General features: G+C 39.9%; 1 protein-coding gene across 4 annotated transcripts in view; it reads right to left on the bottom strand.

The window, feature by feature from the left end:
- The window catches only part of DNAJC6 (DnaJ heat shock protein family (Hsp40) member C6), a 138,980-nt gene that overhangs the window by 22,723 nt on the left and 97,909 nt on the right, over window positions 1-18,348 (bottom strand). For all 4 annotated transcript variants that reach the window (XM_059375000.1, XM_059375001.1, XM_059374999.1 and 1 more), the window contains exons 5-11: window positions 9,965-10,087; window positions 5,840-5,973; window positions 5,130-5,324; window positions 3,903-4,020; window positions 2,235-2,314; window positions 1,223-1,416; window positions 1,034-1,114 (exon numbers count right to left, since the gene is read on the bottom strand). In XM_059375000.1, coding sequence (XP_059230983.1) covers window positions 1,034-1,114; window positions 1,223-1,416; window positions 2,235-2,314; window positions 3,903-4,020; window positions 5,130-5,324; window positions 5,840-5,973; window positions 9,965-10,087 — 925 coding nt within the window. The remainder of the gene's footprint in view (window positions 1-1,033; window positions 1,115-1,222; window positions 1,417-2,234; window positions 2,315-3,902; window positions 4,021-5,129; window positions 5,325-5,839; window positions 5,974-9,964; window positions 10,088-18,348) is intronic.

The raw sequence follows: 18,348 nt of genomic DNA, 5'->3' as shown, positions 1-18,348 counted from the left end.
TGAGAGAGAGCATGAGAAGGGGGAGGCTCAAAGGGAGACGCAGACTCCCCACCAAGCAGGGAGCCAAATGTGGGACTCAATCCCAGGACTCTAGGATCATGACCTGAGCTGAAGGCAGTTGCTCAACCAACTGAGCTACCCAGGCTCCCTGAAAGTAAGGCTTTAATTCAAAGGAATTCTGTGAACTTTTTTGTCACCAAACGTGGAAAACTCCAAAGACAATGGGAATACCACATTATGCTCACTCAGCAAAGAAAGGTAAATCAAAAGAATTTTATCCAGAGCATTGCCAAAGCTATTTTCTTACCCCTTTCTTAGAGAAAGTCTTTGCAATTCAATTCTGCATTGAATCTTGCAGTTAACCTCAGCAAACTCTACAGCAAGGAGACAAATGTATACGGACAGAATGCCAATGCCAGTCTACCGATGGCAGCAGTGTGAAGTGTTATGTTGCAAAGATTCTAAAACATCTCCAGTTTTGGCAGAAAAGGATACTGTGATTGAGCCCAATCTCTGCCACGGCTGTTAAGGCATGTAGCAGAGACATATAGGCAAGGTGTTTGCCTCTTCTGTACCGGGGAAAGCTTAGATCTGCACTGTTGGTGGTAAGAGCCCTCTGGGAGAAATGCCAGACTTTATGTTTTCAGAATATGTACTCAAGAGCAGGAGATAGCGTCCTTTATTAACTCATGTGTCAGCAGCATAAAGGGAAATCCTAGAGAATGTCATGCTTATTCCTAAGTCCATGTAAGATGTGATCCAAAACACAGCATAGAGAGAAAAGGTGGAATTTGGCTAAAAATGGTTTTCTACATCAGTCTAAGAGTACCCATGGAGTTGAAAATAGGGAAGTAATTTCAAATTGCCTGATCAAGGAAAAGGAATGAGCAGGAGGGTGTGAAATAAGGAGGAATAAGGATGACTTCTAAGTGCTGCTGCCTTTGAGGCTGCTTTGAGAATGAACCACATTCACAGAAGAACCATGTAACTTAAAGTGTCTAACCACGTAACTCAGAAAAATGCTTGGAATTACCTTGCCAACAGAGAGAGGAAAAGAAGCCACCTTGCCCAAAATGCCGGGGGTTGTCCGGAGGGATGTCTATTGGAGCCTGTCCTGCAAGACAAAAGGCCATGCAGCATCAATGAAACACAGGAAAGAAGTCAAAGGGATAACTAACACAGAGGCTTTGCCCTGAAAATAAAGCCACCAGGGGAGTCATACCTCCCAAGACCAGAGTATCTTGATGCTCCTGGTGAGAAGAGAAGAGGATGCTGGGATTGACATCTTTCGTGCAGTAATGTTCCCATGGTGGAGTTAAGTCTATCACTTTGTCGTGGGGCTGTAGTTCTACATCCAGAGTCACCTGAAATAGCTGAGGGTATTTTTCTGGTACATCACATGCATCCAACTCAGGTCTACATAGGAATTTAAAAGAAGATCAGTGAAAAACAATGGGATCAGAATGATGTTCAGCACAGAAATCATTGTAGGTTGACTCAGGTTGACCCTGAGACTCATTCCTAGGGAAAAAGCAATCATTAACCAGTTAAGTGACTTAACTGTCCTGAGCTTGCTTTCCTCATCAAGAGAAAAGAGGAGAGTAATGCCTACTCAAAAAATTTGGATACTACTGCATGTGAAGGCATTCTAGAAGGACGGCTGATAGATCCAGGCAAGGCCAAGTCAGTTGTTAAGGTAATGAAATAGCCCCAGGGGGCCACCCTGAGCTGCTGAATGTCCACCTCCTATCCTGACCCTATCCTCCAGGCTTCAGCCACCCCTTTGAGTTCCCAAGACCATGTAGTAATAAAGCAACTAAAGTTCGTACAGAGGGGTACCCTGCTTCAGTGCTATGGCCTGGCATTGTGTCTAAAGGGTCATCACTCATAGCATACCACAGATTAAACTGCCATCCCTATTGAAAGACACAAAGGGATACATAGAAGCAAAGGGTTTCTAATTTGTTCAGTCTTGTTCCCTCAGGAGGAATTTTAGACCCTTCTGTTTCAAGTCTTTGATCCTCTTGTGTTCAAGACAAATTATATCCAATTGCAAGTTGTAAAATGCAACTGGGCTCTCCTGAGCTGCTAAGTTACACTCTAACAACTGTTAGTCCTGCAGCACAGGGTTCCAGGGGTGTTGCAGCATAGAGTCCATGAGCCTTGGGCTCTTGGCTTCCAGCATTTCACAGCTGCTTATATTGAAAGGGGTGTTCGGTTCAAGCAGCACTCACTTGGTGAACTTTAACACTGTGGTTTCCAGTGGTATGAATCCAGTATGAAACTGAAGCTGGAATATCTGGGTGTTGGTCACCTAAAAATACATGAGAGAAGCACATTACAGTCAGCCAGTGAAAAGGGAATTGGATCAAAAGACTGTATTTTAGGGAGCCATGCACTTTCAACTGTTTCAAAATCTGAGCCTTTGCTTACTATGAATACTAAATGATCTTCCCATTTGGAAATAGCCCAGCAGAGTTTCCAGCCTCTCCTCCCCATGAACTCTGCTTGGGCAAGTCATCCCCTCCATTAATGTCTCACGTTCTTGCTCACTGTCATACTTTGGCTCATTCCATTCCTTCTACCCAGGATGCCCCTGCTCCAACCTCCAATCCTTCAAGGGCCACCTTACAAGGTCATATCCTCCCTGTAGCCTTTCTGCAGCCACCACGGGCTAAAACAAACCACTCCCATTATGGCATTCCATCCTACCTCTTCTCTGATAGTGGATATTCAGATATGTGATGAATTTCTCCTGCTAGGCTGAGCTCCCAAAGGGCAGGGACACAGTCTTATTCTTGTCTGTCCTATACCCCTAAGGTGATGACTGGCATAGAGCATACGCTTAGCAAATTTCTGATTAAATACAATTCTGATTAAAATACAAGTACCTACTACATTATTCATAATATCCAAGAAGAGGTAAGACCCAAATGTCCATCAACTGATGAAGAGATGAATGGAAAGTGCAGAGCCATAATGGAATATCATTTGGCCATATAAGGGAATGAAGTACTGATACATGATACAACGTGGGTGAATTTCAGAAACATGCTAAGTGAAAGAAGTCAGTCTCAAAGGACCACATATAGTATGATTCCATTTATATGAAATGTTCGAAATAAGCAAGTCTATAGAAACAGACAATAGATTGGTGGTTGCCTAGGAGATGGAAGAGGGGAATGGGCAGTGGCCGCTAATAAGTATAGAGCTTCTTTTGGGCATGATAAAGATGTTATGGAATTATATAGTAGTGATGCATAACCTTTTGAAAATACTAAACATAATGTATGTACTACATACATTATGGAATTATATAGTAGTGATGCATAACCTTTTGAAAATACTAAACATAATGTATGTACTACATACATTAAAAGAATGAATTTTATGTTATGTGAATGTTACGATAATAAGAAATTTTTAAAATATAATTACTTAAATCCCACACCCTTCATAGAAATATATCCTCTCCCATTGATCCAAATGGGACACTATAAAAAAGGGCACAAGCTTCTAAAGAGCAAAGTTTGCTAGAAGTTCTAGGGCTGTCAGCTTCTGGCAAAGTCATCAAGCCAAGGACCAGGAAATCATAACCTCTCTGAGTCTCATTCCCTATAAAATGAGGGAAATAGGCATAAGTAATTTTTAAGACCTCTTTCTAATTCTAAAACTACAAGCCACTCAAACCCAAAGTAATGCCAAGAAAATATTCTAAAATACTCTATATATTAAGGGATGCCTTGCTGGCTCAGCAGGGAGAGCATGAGACTCTTGATCTCATGGTCATGAATTCAAGCTCCACACTGGGCACAGAGATTCCTTTAAATAACAACATAAAATAAAATATTCCTATTAAAGGCTCAGAAGAATTTATGCCATAATTCCTCCTGAAACCATACCTTAGCCTGTAGCCGGCTCCCAATGGTTGACCTCAAGTGGTACATGGAAACAACAACATCTCCTTGCACAGTGATGCTCAAGGGAATGAAGATTTTTCCATCTTGGACACGGTATTCTCTTTGAACAGAGACAAAAATTTACATTGGAAGAGTCTAATCTTGTATTATCACATAGGTAGAGTCCTCTGTGGCTTTGGCCAACGGATCTATTGCCCAAGTCTGCACCCAAGAACTGTTTCCTATCTTGAGAAGAGTCAGGAGAAGAGCCATGGGTGCAAACTGGCTCTCCTATGGGATGCTGTTGGTCTAATGATAGGTCCTCTCTCTCTCCATCCCAACTGGACTTCCAGATAAATTGACTACCCATCCCTACTCTATAGATGTCATGATCCTCAAATACATCTAGCCATGTTGTATTTGTCACTTGACTTTAAATTAACAGTTAAAGTAGGGACAGAGGGAACAGAAATGTCCAACCAAGATCAGCATAGAAACGGCACTGTTATGCTCTCTGGGTATCTTGGATACCAATCCCCAAATTTAACCTATTCCAAACTAACTTCATTTTATATTACCATCTACTATCTTCTCTCCATACCCCTACCACCTCCCTCTGGCACCTGCTCTTTACTGCGGATTCTATAACTGCTTTGATTAAATTACTGTCTACCTCATTGCTTACCTAGAAACTTCATTCATCCCTGATTTTTCCCTCATCCTCACTAAATCTCATCAAGGTCATCTCTTTCTTCAATGTGCAGGTCCTCTGTTGCCATCACTGTCTTAACCCTCATTATAGCTCACGCTAGTACCTTAGCTTGTATCTCAATTTGAGAGGGAGCTATAATGTCCCTTGATTTAGTTTTGCTTTTCTATAATTACAACCTGCACAGAATTTTTTTTTTTTTTTAACATCAGCCATGTCACAGTAATGTAGTTCTCCCAGGAAGAATATGATCCAACTTACAGAAGAATAAGGCAATTCACAGGAAGAAGTAAAGAGATGTATCAAGACTGGGGTGCTCAAGTGCCTCATCCAGTTAAGCATCTGCCTTCAGCTCAGGTCATGATCTCGGGGTTCTCGGATCGAGCCCCACATCACTCTCCCTGTTCGATGGGGAGTCTGCATCTCCTCTTCCCTCTACCTATCTTCCCTATGTGTGCTCACTCCCTTGCTCTCTCTCTCTAACAAATAAAATCTTTTCTTAAAAAAGTATCATAACTTACTTCATTCGTTCAAAATCTGCACAGGTTGTATATATTTTGGTTTCTCCAATCAATACATCACAGTAAGGACGACATCCGTTTCTCTGTTTGTTAAAAAAAGGAACTGGACTGACAGTGATGGACTTAATGGTGAGAGGCTTGAAGTGAGGGCGGTAAGGTTTGTCTGCTAGGAGGTCACACATATAGCCCAGGTACCTGAAACAGAAGATTGACATTCTGTCGGTGAAAGAAACGATTAACTTTTTTGCTGTCAAGTCTGTTCTTGAAAATGACTAACTTACAATAACCATTTACTGTGTTAATTTCTTAAACATTAACTGCCAAAAGAGGATGTAGTCAAAAATTTAGGAAAGCTTTTATCTAGTGACATTCCTATATTTCCCCCGAAGAACTGAAAAGGCATATTTATTTAACGAAAAAACTTGTGGAGCCTTACACTAGCTCGATATTTGCATATCTGTTCTTATTTGATCGACCAGATTCAATCTGTCAGCTAAAGGCTTGCTCTGGCTCTGGGAAAATTTTAGGATTTATCATCAGAAACACTTTCAATGCAAAAAGAGTAAGGAGAAGCAATTAAAATAAGAAAGGGAGAAACTGTGCTAATGGGACTATAATAAGTCAATTACCTAAAAAGGGTTTTCCTTTTTTTAAGTGCATGACAGCAGTTTAGAAACATCTGGGCCTACTCTGCATCTAGCTTACTTTACCTCCTGTGGGATGGCGATAGCCCGATTCCGGGTCGCTTTGCGTATAACAACCGTACGGCAGGGCCAGGAGTAGAGTAGAGGTTACAGAAAATGAACATAGCACCGACCAGAATTGACGATGCTGCCCGTCCATCCTGCCAAGAAAGATACATAAACGCTTTATGTATAAATGTGATTCACTGGACCATAAACAGACATGGTCCAATCAGCCACTCACCACGGAGAAGGGCTGTGCCTGCAGTGAAAAGAGGGGAGACAAGGGAGAATTCCTCTTAACAGAATGATTTTCAGTTAAAAATTGTGCGTTTGAAAACCAAACTCTGTCCCAGATCTTCAAATCACAACACAACAAGGGCAAAATTAACTTTACTAACCTAAGAAACCAAGCAATGTAAGTTTAATTTGTATATATTTACTGAAAAATAATCTAATCTTCAAAGTAACTTTGATCGTGTAAGATCAGAACTGGTAGTTGAGGTCTCTTGGTTGCCGGCCAGAGGTAGAGTTCACAGATTTGGGAAATACTGTTTTTCGGAATATGCTATGTATATATTTCACCCAAGGTATGTTCCTAGAATCAGAGAAAATAAAGAAGATTTACATGATTCGACCACATTTAATGGAGAACTATATGCAGTAACACTCCCGATAGATGGTGACACAGGTTCTTCTAGAATACTTTAAGTGACACGGAGTTTGCTGCTACTAGAAGAAGCTCAGTCCCGGTTACAAAGTTTTTGTCCTGAGTAAGTTCAGCTTAAAGTCTATTCCACTCAGTGATCCTGATTCTTCCTTCTGTCGAAAAAAGTAAGCCTACTTCTTTCTCCCTGGGAAAGCCTTTCACATGTCTGAAATACCCTCCCTTTCCACCAACTCTTCTGTTTTCAAAGTTAAAAACACACCCAGTCTATGACGGCTAATATTATGTGTCAACTTGACTGGGTTAAGGGATGCTCAGATAGCTGGTAAAATATTACTTCTGGATGTGTCTATGAGGGTGCTTCTAAAAGAGATCAGCATTTGATTCAGTAGAGTGAGCAAAAAAAGAAACACCCTCACCAACATGAGCGGGCATCATCTAATCTCTTGAGGACCCGGATAGAACCAAAAAGTAAAGAAGGGCAAATTTTCTGTGTTTTTTAACTAGAAATGTCTACCTTCTTCTCCCCTGAGACATCAGAGCCTCTGGTTCTCAGGCCTTGGACTCAGACTGAATTACACTGCCAGCTTTTCTGGTTCTTTAGCTTGCAGAGAGCAAATAAATTGTGGGACCTTTCAGCCTCTGTAACTGCATGAGCCAATTCCTATAATAAATACATTATATGTTGGCTCTGTTTCTCTAAAGAATCCCACCCAATACACAGTTCCTTTGATTCTTCCCCATTTGATATTCCATTTTCACAGACGTCATTTGGCAAACTTTTTCTGCACAGACTCATTTTAAAACAACAGCCTTAAATGTGCTACCCAGATGTGAAATACAAGATATGAGATATACTCCAACCACACTAGAGAGGAAAAGAAATACCATCTTCCTTATTCTGGACACTATGCTTTTACTAACATAACCCCAGGCTAAAGTAGTTTATATACAGGCTAAGTCACACCACAAGCTCTTATTGATCTTCCTATCCACTAAAACCCCTAGTTCTTTTTCAAATGATGTGTTAAGCTAAGACACAAAAATATTTAATCTTTTACAACAAGATTAGGGACTTTACATTTATTCTGTGTTTAATTTCACATTGTTAGCTTCTGTTAAACAACCAACCTGCAATGGCTTTTAAAATCCAGATTCATTATATGACCTTCCCAGTTCCGAGAAAATTGGTAAGCTTGATCTTCATATCATCATCAATGTTTTCAATTAAAAGAGCAACCAAACGCAACTTTCTCCTGGAAGGATGCTGATTCATTAATCACCTACTTTTGGAAGCAGATACTGAGCCAACATCCAACTCAATGTATAACAGCCTAGCCCAGATTGCTCTATCTTGATTATAAGAAATTGGAAAATATCTTTCAGGAATCCAATAAACTGTCCCTACTAATCTATTGGCCTTGTTGCAAAAGTTCAGTTGTTTTGATACATGTGTTCATAATGAAGCAATGAGGACTTCTTTTTCCGAAGAGTTTAATATCTGTGCAAAGACTTAGATTAGAATTTTGCCTTGAATTGCCATCAGGTTCACCAGCCTGTAACTTTCCAGGATCAACCTCCTCCATCTTTTGGAAAAACTCCCCTGTCTTTGTTTGCTTGGCACCTCTATTTCCTGTTTCCTCATATTACATAAGGAGTCCATGATTGCTTTTCCAAGCGCTCTCGCTCTCGCTCTCGGCATTCTGTCACAGAATTTAAGTCTAGAGAGTGGATTATTTTTAAGTACTGTGAAGCTCTTTCCATATCTCACTACCTATCAGCTTGTCTTAACGATCATTGTAACTCCCTTCCTAGCCTGACATCTGTTTCCCTGATAGAGAAACAGAATAAAGGAGTTAAGATTAAACCATGTGCCTTAAGCATTTGTTATTGTCCTTATTCCAAGGACAGTTTTTGTGTTTTTTTTTTTAAAGACATTTTTCTTAATCTTCATTCCTTTTAGATTTAGCCTTCTTGATACTCTTACCTGATTCATGGCTCTAGGGATATGTGTCCCCTCCTTTTTTATCTACCACACAAGTCTTTTTCAAAGTTTAACTAGTTTTTTATGGAAAGATGAGTATATGCTTATTATTTTTAATAAGACAGAAATATACATGATAAAAATAAAAGCTCCCACTTTCAGCTTCAATTCCATTTCCCAAAGACTTGATACAGACGTACGACTCATGCACATCATTTTCCAGTAAGTAGAGAGCAGCCAATGGTGTCATAATCCTTTGTCTGCTTCTTTTTCTTCTTTGTTGGTTTTTGATTCTTCATAATTGTATCATAAGAACCAGAAGCCTCCAGTATCTCTTAAGCCATCTTCTCTTACAAAGCTGTCAGACTCTGGCTCTCCGAACTTTTTAGAAAGTTCTTGAGTAAAGAGAAAATCACCAGGGTGCCTAAAGGCTGCTTAGTCCCTGAAAGTAATCTGTTCTATTGTACAATCTACTGTGCCTCCACAAGAAAACCCTTTGGCCTTTCGCATTAAACTTCTATGAACACCAAGTGCTTTTTCTTTGTTGCCAAGAGTCTGAGAACATGAGACAGAAAGAAGAAAGTATGCTCTTTAGATTTTTTCCCTCTTTTAGCCAACTGGCTCTCAAGGAGGGAGAAAATCATCAGGTAATCCCTAGAGCAAAAAAATATATACCCTGACATTTCTAGAAGCAATGAATAGTTCTAGTGTTTATGCTCAGATTCCACCTGTGTGTCCATTTGTTCATGCATGCAATCACTTATTCAAACCTTTCAGACCCGGGTGCAAAGATAAAGAAGACATAGTTCTTGCCTGTGAGATGCTTATAGTCTAGTGCAAAAACAGGCAGACCGCCAGATTACAAGGATGCCACAGAAGACATTAAGATACACACTGGAAATGTCCATATTGGGGAAATACTCATGAGTCAAAAATATTTTACCAGAGTTGAGTTTTAAACAATAGATAAGAGGATAGTTGGGGAAAGGGACCCTAATAAGTCAGGGGTCAAGAAAGTCATCACTTCCACTAGGAATTGCTACAACATACAATTAATCTACATGACTATGTGCAAGAGCAGAGGGGTCTTCTTATTTCATTTTTATTCAAGCACAAAAAGAAATGATAAATATTCCAATGTGTTTATCAATTTTATTCACACAGAACTTAATGGTATTTCTGCCTGTGTCTACTTCTTCTACTTCTTCTTCTTCAGTCCTTGTGTCTACCTCTTTTATAATACTTAGCACATTCTAGAGGCCCTGTACTATGTGTATGTATCTGCCTCTCTCAAAAGTACTCAAGTTTTAAGGCAAGAATAATAAATTCCTCCCTCATTTTTATATCCCTCACATTACCTAATTCCTAAGTAGGGATTCGATAAATGCTTATTCAGCTTAAATGTTACCTGTCCACCAGTCTGTACAGAGCCAGCTGTACTTGGCCAAACCAAACCCACCTACTACAAATGACAGCAACAACAGTAATGAAGATTACTCACCAAGCAGTGGACAACACAGACGTTTTTGGGATTCTGTAGTAGCCAATTATACATATTCCGACACACAGCAAAAAGGTTGTGTAGACTGGGGGCCTGCCTGATGGGCCAACTGCACTCTGAGACCTAAGGCACAGAGCAAAAGGAAATGAACTCCCCAAGCGACTCCTCTCCATAAAGAGCTATCACAACAAACAACTTTTGGAATATGATACCACATTCTCTTTTAATATAGAAGGAAGAGATGGGAACAGGGTCCAAACGTAGAAGAATTGTTTAATATACCAATTCCTTAATTAAAAAATTCCATTCCACTAAAGGTACTAAAAACACATTTTGAAGTACATTTTAAGTAAAAATAGATCATTTAGGGGTACCTGGGTGGCTCAGTCAGTGAAGAGACCAACTCTTGATTTCAGCTCAGGTCATGACCTCAGGGTTGGGAGATCCAGTGCCACATTGGGCTCTGCACTCAGCACAGAATCTGCTTGAGATTCTCTCTCTTGTCCTCTGCTCCTCTCCCTCTCTTGTCCTCTGCTCCTCTCCCCCCCACTCCCCTACACCTGGGCATGCACACACACATGCATACATGTACTCTCTCTCTCTTAAAAAAAAAAAAATTGACCATTTAAACTATATGTTTGGATTTTTTTTAATTCTGTGAGGTTGCATTTAATTTCTATTAAATATAAAATGTTTGGGGGCACCTGGGTGGCTCAGTGAGTTAAGCCTCTGTCTTCAGCTCAGGTCATGATCCCAGGGTCCTGGGATGCAGCCCTACAATGAGCTCTCTGCTTGGCAGGGAGCCTCCTTCCCCATCTCTCTCTGCCTGCCTGCCTCTGCCTACTTGTGATCTCTCTCTCTCTGTCAAATAAATAAATAAAATCTAAAAAAAAATAAAATAAACAAAATAAAATGTTTGACCTACCTATTATATACTTATTTACAGTATTACCTTATAAATCCTACATTATCCCTAATTTTACCCTCATTCTCATGAGAACATGAAAAGAGCTGCAGAGTAAGCCAAAGATACCCTTGTTCAGAGCTCTTATTTCTTTCTGTCTTAATGAGAGAACTCACAACTCCATGGGGCAATCCTCGGTATTTTCCTTCATCTAATACATGTGTTCCTTTAACCCATTACAGAGCATTGACTATGTTCCTAGAATTCTGTTTGGTTATGAGCTGTACCATAATCATACAAATCAGGTATTAATGTGATCCCCATTCTACAGATGAGAAAACTGACTCTCAGAGGTTGCCTTGTCTAAAGTCATACTGTTGGTCAGTACCAGCAGTGCAACCCAGATCTTCTGAATATAAATCACTGGGCAACAAGAGTAGACTGGTAGAGCTCATCATTGATTCAAAATATTAGGCATGAACCCCAACTGATATTTACTAATTTAGGTAACAAAAATAAGGAGAAGTTTAGACTTGGGCAAACCCTATGACCTCTTTTAGCTTTTCTTCCTTCATAAAATGTGGTAGTGGTACCTACCTACCTACCTCACAAGATGTGGTTAGTACATGAGGATGTATTTCAAGGGCTCAGCTCAGTATCTGACACACACAAAGTGATTAAGGAATGTTAGTTATTATAATCATTATTGTATCAGGTAACTGCCAGTGCAAAGCCCTGGGTTCAGATAAAGTCAGATATGTTTGAATAAAATGAATGAAACCCTGTTTGATAACCCTTTAGATAAGTAGACTTATCTACCCTGTAGGTAGATAAACTAAGTAAACTAAGTGGTAAACTAGAGACTAGTAAACTAAGTGGTTGAAACAATTCACACAGCTATCAAGTAGACTGATCTACCCTGTAGGTAGATGAGTCTACTTATCTAAAGGGCCAGATGACTCAAGGTCTGTTAGGAGCTGGGAGAATATTCAAGGAGAGTGACTCTCATCTGCATTTTCCAAAGATGTCTCAAGATCCAGTGTGGAGAATGGATGTGGATGCCATGAGAGTAGCCAAGGAGAGCAGCCAGGAGGCTGCTGAGGAGTCCAAGTCAGGGATGATGGCGGCTTAGGCCAGACAAGTGCCAATGGGACTTGAGGGATTCAGGAATTAGAGATGAGGTGGAGTACCTGTATATGTATGACTTGGAGACTGGTCATATGCGGGCAGTGAGTGTGGAGGGGTGTACTTAAGAGATGAGGGGGAAAGAGTCAAGGATGACCCCTAGGTTTCCAGCCTGAATGGCTGCATAAAAGGATGGCAGGTGCCATTTACTGAGCTAAGGAATTCTGAAGACTAGGTTTTTATGTGGATGGTGTCACCAGAAAATACTCTGAAACACTACCTCCGCTGGCCTAAGAAACCCCAAATGTCTCAAATTCCTAATGTTTAACAGTGGGGAGAGGGAGGCCGGAGTAATCTATTTGGTTGCCCTTTTCTGGTAACCAGATAATCACTAGTCAAAATATAAATGGGAAAGGAGGTGTGTTCTCTCTAGAGCGGGCATCCAAAGGCAAACGCCTGGAGTTTCCCGTTCTGGGGTTGTCAAGAAAGTCCATTCCTTCAGTTGAATTTGTAACATTTTTCTATAAGATGACTGTAGGGTAATGACTCACTTACCTGTATCTTTTGGCAACGATGGGTGTGATTTTAGTAAACTAACTGGTTGAAACAATTCACACAGCTATCAAACAATCTGGGATGACCCTCTACTGGCCGTCTGTCAATTTAGACTCTATATCAGCTTGCCCCCTTCTACCCAATACGAATCAGGCTGTGCTTGATCCATTCTTTACCCCCAAATGGATTCCCCACTGATGTGTTCTCAAGAAACAGAAATGATATATTGATTAAAAAAAAAAAAAGAATAGTTGAGAAGACAAATTTTGCCATCGGAGAAATTGCAAAGTGTACATTTGTATAAGCTAGTTCTTGTCTCAGTGTTTTTCTTCCCTTGGTAAGTGTACATTCATCATTTAAAACCCAAGTTCAAGTGCTCTTTTGTCTCTGAGTTTCTTTAACACCCAGAGCAGAAATCTTCGTTAACTTAGGTCTTTGTACACATGTTCTCGTCTATTCTCATTTATTGAAGCTTTTATCAGGTGAACAACAGGGTTGAACCCACGGGCTGGGTTTTCACCCTTGCTTTTTACCGCTTATGACCTGATTAACGTTAGTCAAGTTACTGATCTCTCAGAGCCTAAAACCTCTTGTGTATAAAGTGAAAATGAGCATTACAAGACTTTTAGGAGAATTAAGTAGCAGAACATAAGCATGGTGAGTGCCAGCTTATTTTCCAATTGTACTCAAATTAACTGTTTGCATCCATCTACCCCTCTAGACACTAAGCCCCATGAGAAGAGACACCAAACTTATTCATTTTGCAACCCCAGAGTCATGTCCATGTGTCAGTTGAATGGCAGGTGCTCAGTAGGTATTTGCTGAGTGAATGAATGAGTGAAAGAACAAAGGAATGCACCCCATTTGGCAATCAGTTCTTGTGCTGAGATTTGTCCACATGTACAATCACTCAGGGAAGGAACAAGTGAATCAATTTTGCTGTTGTTTTAGGTTGCAATCATGTAAAAGTATAAAAAAAACGGTTTTTCCTGGAAGTATTTTTAAACCTCTTAGAAGCTGTCTGTCAACCATACAAACACTTTAAATGTCAGTATCTGTAATGAGTCTCAGCTAAAAGTTGGCTAAATTGTTCTTAGCACAATAGGATAAAAGCTCCACAATCATTAAATCAATCAAGTAAATAATATTAATTTAAAGTACTCCATAATTATATATTTACTTGATATATAATTATATACCATTAAGCAAACATACAATTAGAATTTTTTTTAAAGCATGTACTCTGTCTAAAAGGGGGAAAAAAAACATTAAGGCATAAACAAAACAAAACAAAAATGTTTTAAGGAATTCAATCACAAGCTGTTTTTGTAGCTCCCTGGGGTTCACAGGTTTGTGCAATAACCACAATCCTGGGGCATGTGACACTTCACAATGCGATCTCTAGTCTTTCTAAACATCTCCCAGAGCCATAAGCATCAGGAAACGCCATATGGATTACAGGCTGCCACAATACCATCCAGTGGGGGAAGAAGCCAAACAGCACCAGGGCTAGATGCTCCATTTTCATCTCTCCATCACTCCAAGGGTGAGATAAGATGGCCGAAGCATCCCACTTGCTGGGCACAAGAGCAGAAGGTATTACAGAGAATTGAACTCAAGAGCCATATCCAGTGTTTTAAGAATCTATACACTATTTTTGGGAAACGGGGGTCTGTCAGTCAATCATTTCTTGTGGCATTTTATTATTACTAACATTAATCATAACTACCACTTACCAAATGTTTACTATAGGGCAAATATTGCTATGAAGTATTCCTTAGAGCAAACCTACAGAAAAAGTTTCTAAGTATTTGCAAGATAGATATAGGTCTAGTCATCCTTAATTTATACAGGAGAAAATGGTGACTTAACCAGGAAGAGGAGCAGCTATAATGTGAACCTCGGGTAATTTTTAAAGTTTGAAATTTGTGTTTATGCTATAATTTTCATCTCAATAAAAAAAATAAAAGGAGTCATGTACTTCCTATTCTATCACAGTGGCTGATTGATTATTAACTGCAATTCCCTCTTACATTTGTGGGGTGGTTATGGCTTCAAGTGACGGCTGTATTTTCTAAGGTGGAGATATTCAATTCACTGAAGCCTACAGAACTAGAGCGTGGGGATCCCTGGCCCTCTAATTTCCAGGCCAGGGTTTTTTGGTTTTTTTTTTTCCATCCCACCCCATTATTTCCTATCCTTACACTGAAGACTGGTGGCAGAGGGAGAGATGAAGTAGAAGCTGTAAAATCACTCCTCTATGGCCAACCCTTCTCATGAACCAAAACCAAAACACCTGAGAGCTACGGTGACCTCTTTGGTGAGTTCTGGAAGGAAATGAATAAAGAAACAAACAAAAGATTGATCTTTATGAAGTTCAAGTTGGTAGCATATTTCCCCAAAATCAATTTGTTCTCAAAAGAAGTCCTACAAGATCATGTAGTTTAGAAATAGTCAAAATGAAGAAAGATTTTAAAGGAACCTGGGATGATGATGATGATGATGATGATTTATGCTCCTTTCGGGGCTCCTTCAGCATACTTTTCTACCTGGCTGAACAGGGGAGGGAGGACACTCAGAGCAGCAGTGGAGCACTATCAGCATGTAAGAACTTTAGGGCCAGCCTCAACTTAGTATCCATTCATCCAGTTTTCCATCTGTTGCCAAAAGCAGTGTATAAAGTGGTGGTCCCTGATATTCTGAGCAGAGCTGTAAATGTGTGCAGAAAATGAATCAGTGTACACACACCCACAGAGTAGATGGGTGTTTATTTGGGAGATGCTGGAGAGGGTGTGGGCTAGACAGTGGTGATGGTTACACAGCACTGTGAATGTGTTCAATGTCATCAAACTGTATTCTTAGCCGTGGTTGAAATGGTATATGTTTATGTCATGTATAGTTTACTATCAAAAGAGGAAGGGAGGGAGGGAGGGAGAGAGGGAGGAAAAAAGGAATGGAAGAGTTGGTTAAACTCTCTGAAGCCCATCCATGGGTCTAGATACACAGAGGACTTGCATTTCTTTAACTCAGATTAGGAACACCTGGTTTAGATAATGCATCTCCTTGGTCTCCAGGACTTTAGTGTCAACACTGGTCATTTTTATTTCCTCAAGGTGGAAACTGGCTACGAAGAGTAAGAGAACTGCTGTTCAGTACCTCCTGCGCGGTTCTGAATAGGCATTCTAGCACTCCCCTTTGAAAGTGGGGCACTCTGACAAGTACTGTTTTGAGTTGGGGCCTCTGTCAACATGGAGACCAAACTAAGTCCTTTTCTAATGTTCTGTTCCACATGCAAATACTAAGAAAACCACTAGTTGATCATCTCCTATGATTCCTATCAAACCACGTGGCTTCTAAGCATGAAAGCTATTCACAATACAAAATGACTCCCCTCAGCAAAGTGAAATCTTCCTGGAAACAGCCGCTCTGCCACCACCATGCATCTCCCCAAACACACATCACATAATTAAAATGTAAAGTGACTGAGTTCAGATATACACAGAACTGGACTTCTTTGAGTCTGTAAATAAAACCAGTCTCATATTTGGTCTTTTCCAACACTGGAATTTATGGAAGACTCTGCCATCTACACTACTTTTTTTTTTTTCACTTTTTAAAGATTTTATTTTTAAGTAATCTCTACATCCAACATGGGGCTTAAACTTACAACCCTGAGATCAAGAGTCACATGCTCTACTGACTGAGCTAGTCAGGCACCTTGTGCCATCCATATTTGTTAAAATAAGATTTAATTGCACACCTAACACTCTACTGTATTGGAAGGAGGAAGAAATAGGTCTAGCCCTCATGCCCTGAGAGATGAGAACCAAAAAAAAAAAAAAAACTTTTCCTAAGTAATGCAACAATGAGATGGAAATCAATTTGTGGTATTAGTGCTGGGGAGAAAAAGGACTGAGGGCTTAAAAAGAGATGTAGTCAAATCTCAAACAGAGCTAAGATTAAAATACTATTTGCAGTTGTCCTTAGCATGTTTTGGCTACGCTTTCTTTTCTTTTTTTCTTTTTTGTTTTTTTTAAAGATTTTATTTATTTATTTGTCAGAGAAAAAGAGAACAAACAGAGGGAGCAGAAGGCAGTGGGAGAAGCAGACACTCTCCTGAGAAGGGAGCTCAATGTGGGGCTCTATACTAGGACTCTGGGTTCATGACCTGAGCTGAAGGTAGATACTTAACTGACTGAGCCACCCAGACATCCCCTGCCTTCTCTTTCCAGCTAGGCTTAAGTGTCTCGAGAAAAAGAACCAAATATTTATTTTATATCTATGTGTTTAATAATTCTTCGCACATTCATTCTTCTGAGAACTGTGTGTTAGCCAAGCCAGCCACTGTTCTAGGTGGCAAAAAGCTAAACATACCTCCTGTTCTTCTAGGGCAAACAAGAACAGCCCAGGACCGATGCTCAATATGTAAGTCCTGGTCTTGTGGTAACACTGTTAAGACTGGTCACAAAATATGTAATTATACTAATAGATACCTTTTTAAAAATACCTTTATAGAGATTGCTTTTACAAATCCGACACAAAGAGACAACCTCATCCTATGAATGCTTCTATAATGGTATATCTTTATTTACTTTCAGAGCAAAATTTTTCCAGACCATTACAGATCTTTCAAGATCAAATAAAATGTCTATGATAGTCCTTCAGTTATGAAAATGATGACACTGACAGAGTCTCCAAATAAGAAAAAAATCAAAAGATTTGCATCCGAGTTAGAAACAGAATATCTACCTACATTTTTGTTTGATGTTAATTCACTTACTCTGAATTAGGTAATAGATGGAAGAAGAGTTGGAAAGGCAGTTAATTATAGGGGATTTTTAAAAGCTGCATTTAAAATCTCCATTAGAGAATGGCAATTTAGACCTAACTGCTTCAAAATGGTTTTATCACTGCTTCTGAAGAGCGGTCCCCAGGGCAAACAGGAACAGCACCCAGAAAGCTGTTAGCAGTGCAGACTCCCACGACTCTCCAGTCCTGATGAAATCAGAAATACGGGGCCTGGGTTTGACTAGCACTCCAGGTGGTTTTGCTGCTCACTAAATTTGAGATTCAACGGGTTTTCTCTTGCCTATTCCAGGAACACTCAGAGAAAAGAAAGTCCTTAGCAAAACCCTCTCCTATCTTATTGAACATTAAGGCAGGTCTTAGAGAACATAGAGACCAAACTTCTTGTGTTTTTTACAGATCCAGAAATTGAAACCCAGAGATGATCAATGGCAACTGAAATTTGGGGCAAAATGTGTTCCAGCATCAAGGCTGAGGTCCTGGATACACCATATGGACAACCAACTAATGTTTTGTTTATTTGAAATCAATTTGCACTCTTAAAAGTGTCCACTGTGTAGAAAATCCTTTCTATTTATTAATAGACTCAGACATACTTACAAAACCAATCATATCTAAGGCTAAATAAAAATATTTGAAGATGTTCTTGAGAGAGAAAAAGCCTTCATTTAGTGAGTCACTCAAGAATTCCATGGCCAGGATGCCTGAGTGGCTCAGCAGGTTAAGCCTCTGCCTTTGGCTCAGGTCACGATCTTAGGGTCCTGGGATCAAGCCCCGCATCGGGATCTCTGCTCAGCAGGGAACCTGCTTCCCCTCTCTCTCTCCCTGCCTGCCTCTCTACTTGTGATTTTTGTCAAATAAATAAATAAATCTTTAAAAAAAAAAAAAAAAAAAAGAATTCCGTGGCCAGAAATATCAAACTCTGCATCAGATTCAAACCTGAGCCAGCACTTGTGGCTTCACCAGCCAGAAACTAGAAATATTTTTCTGCCTC

Source organism: Mustela nigripes, chromosome 14 (assembly GCF_022355385.1).
Source record: "Mustela nigripes isolate SB6536 chromosome 14, MUSNIG.SB6536, whole genome shotgun sequence".
Taxonomy (NCBI): Eukaryota; Metazoa; Chordata; class Mammalia; order Carnivora; family Mustelidae; genus Mustela; species Mustela nigripes.
The sequence above is the reverse complement of the archived record's forward strand: the minus strand, read 5'-3'. Positions and strand labels throughout refer to the sequence as shown.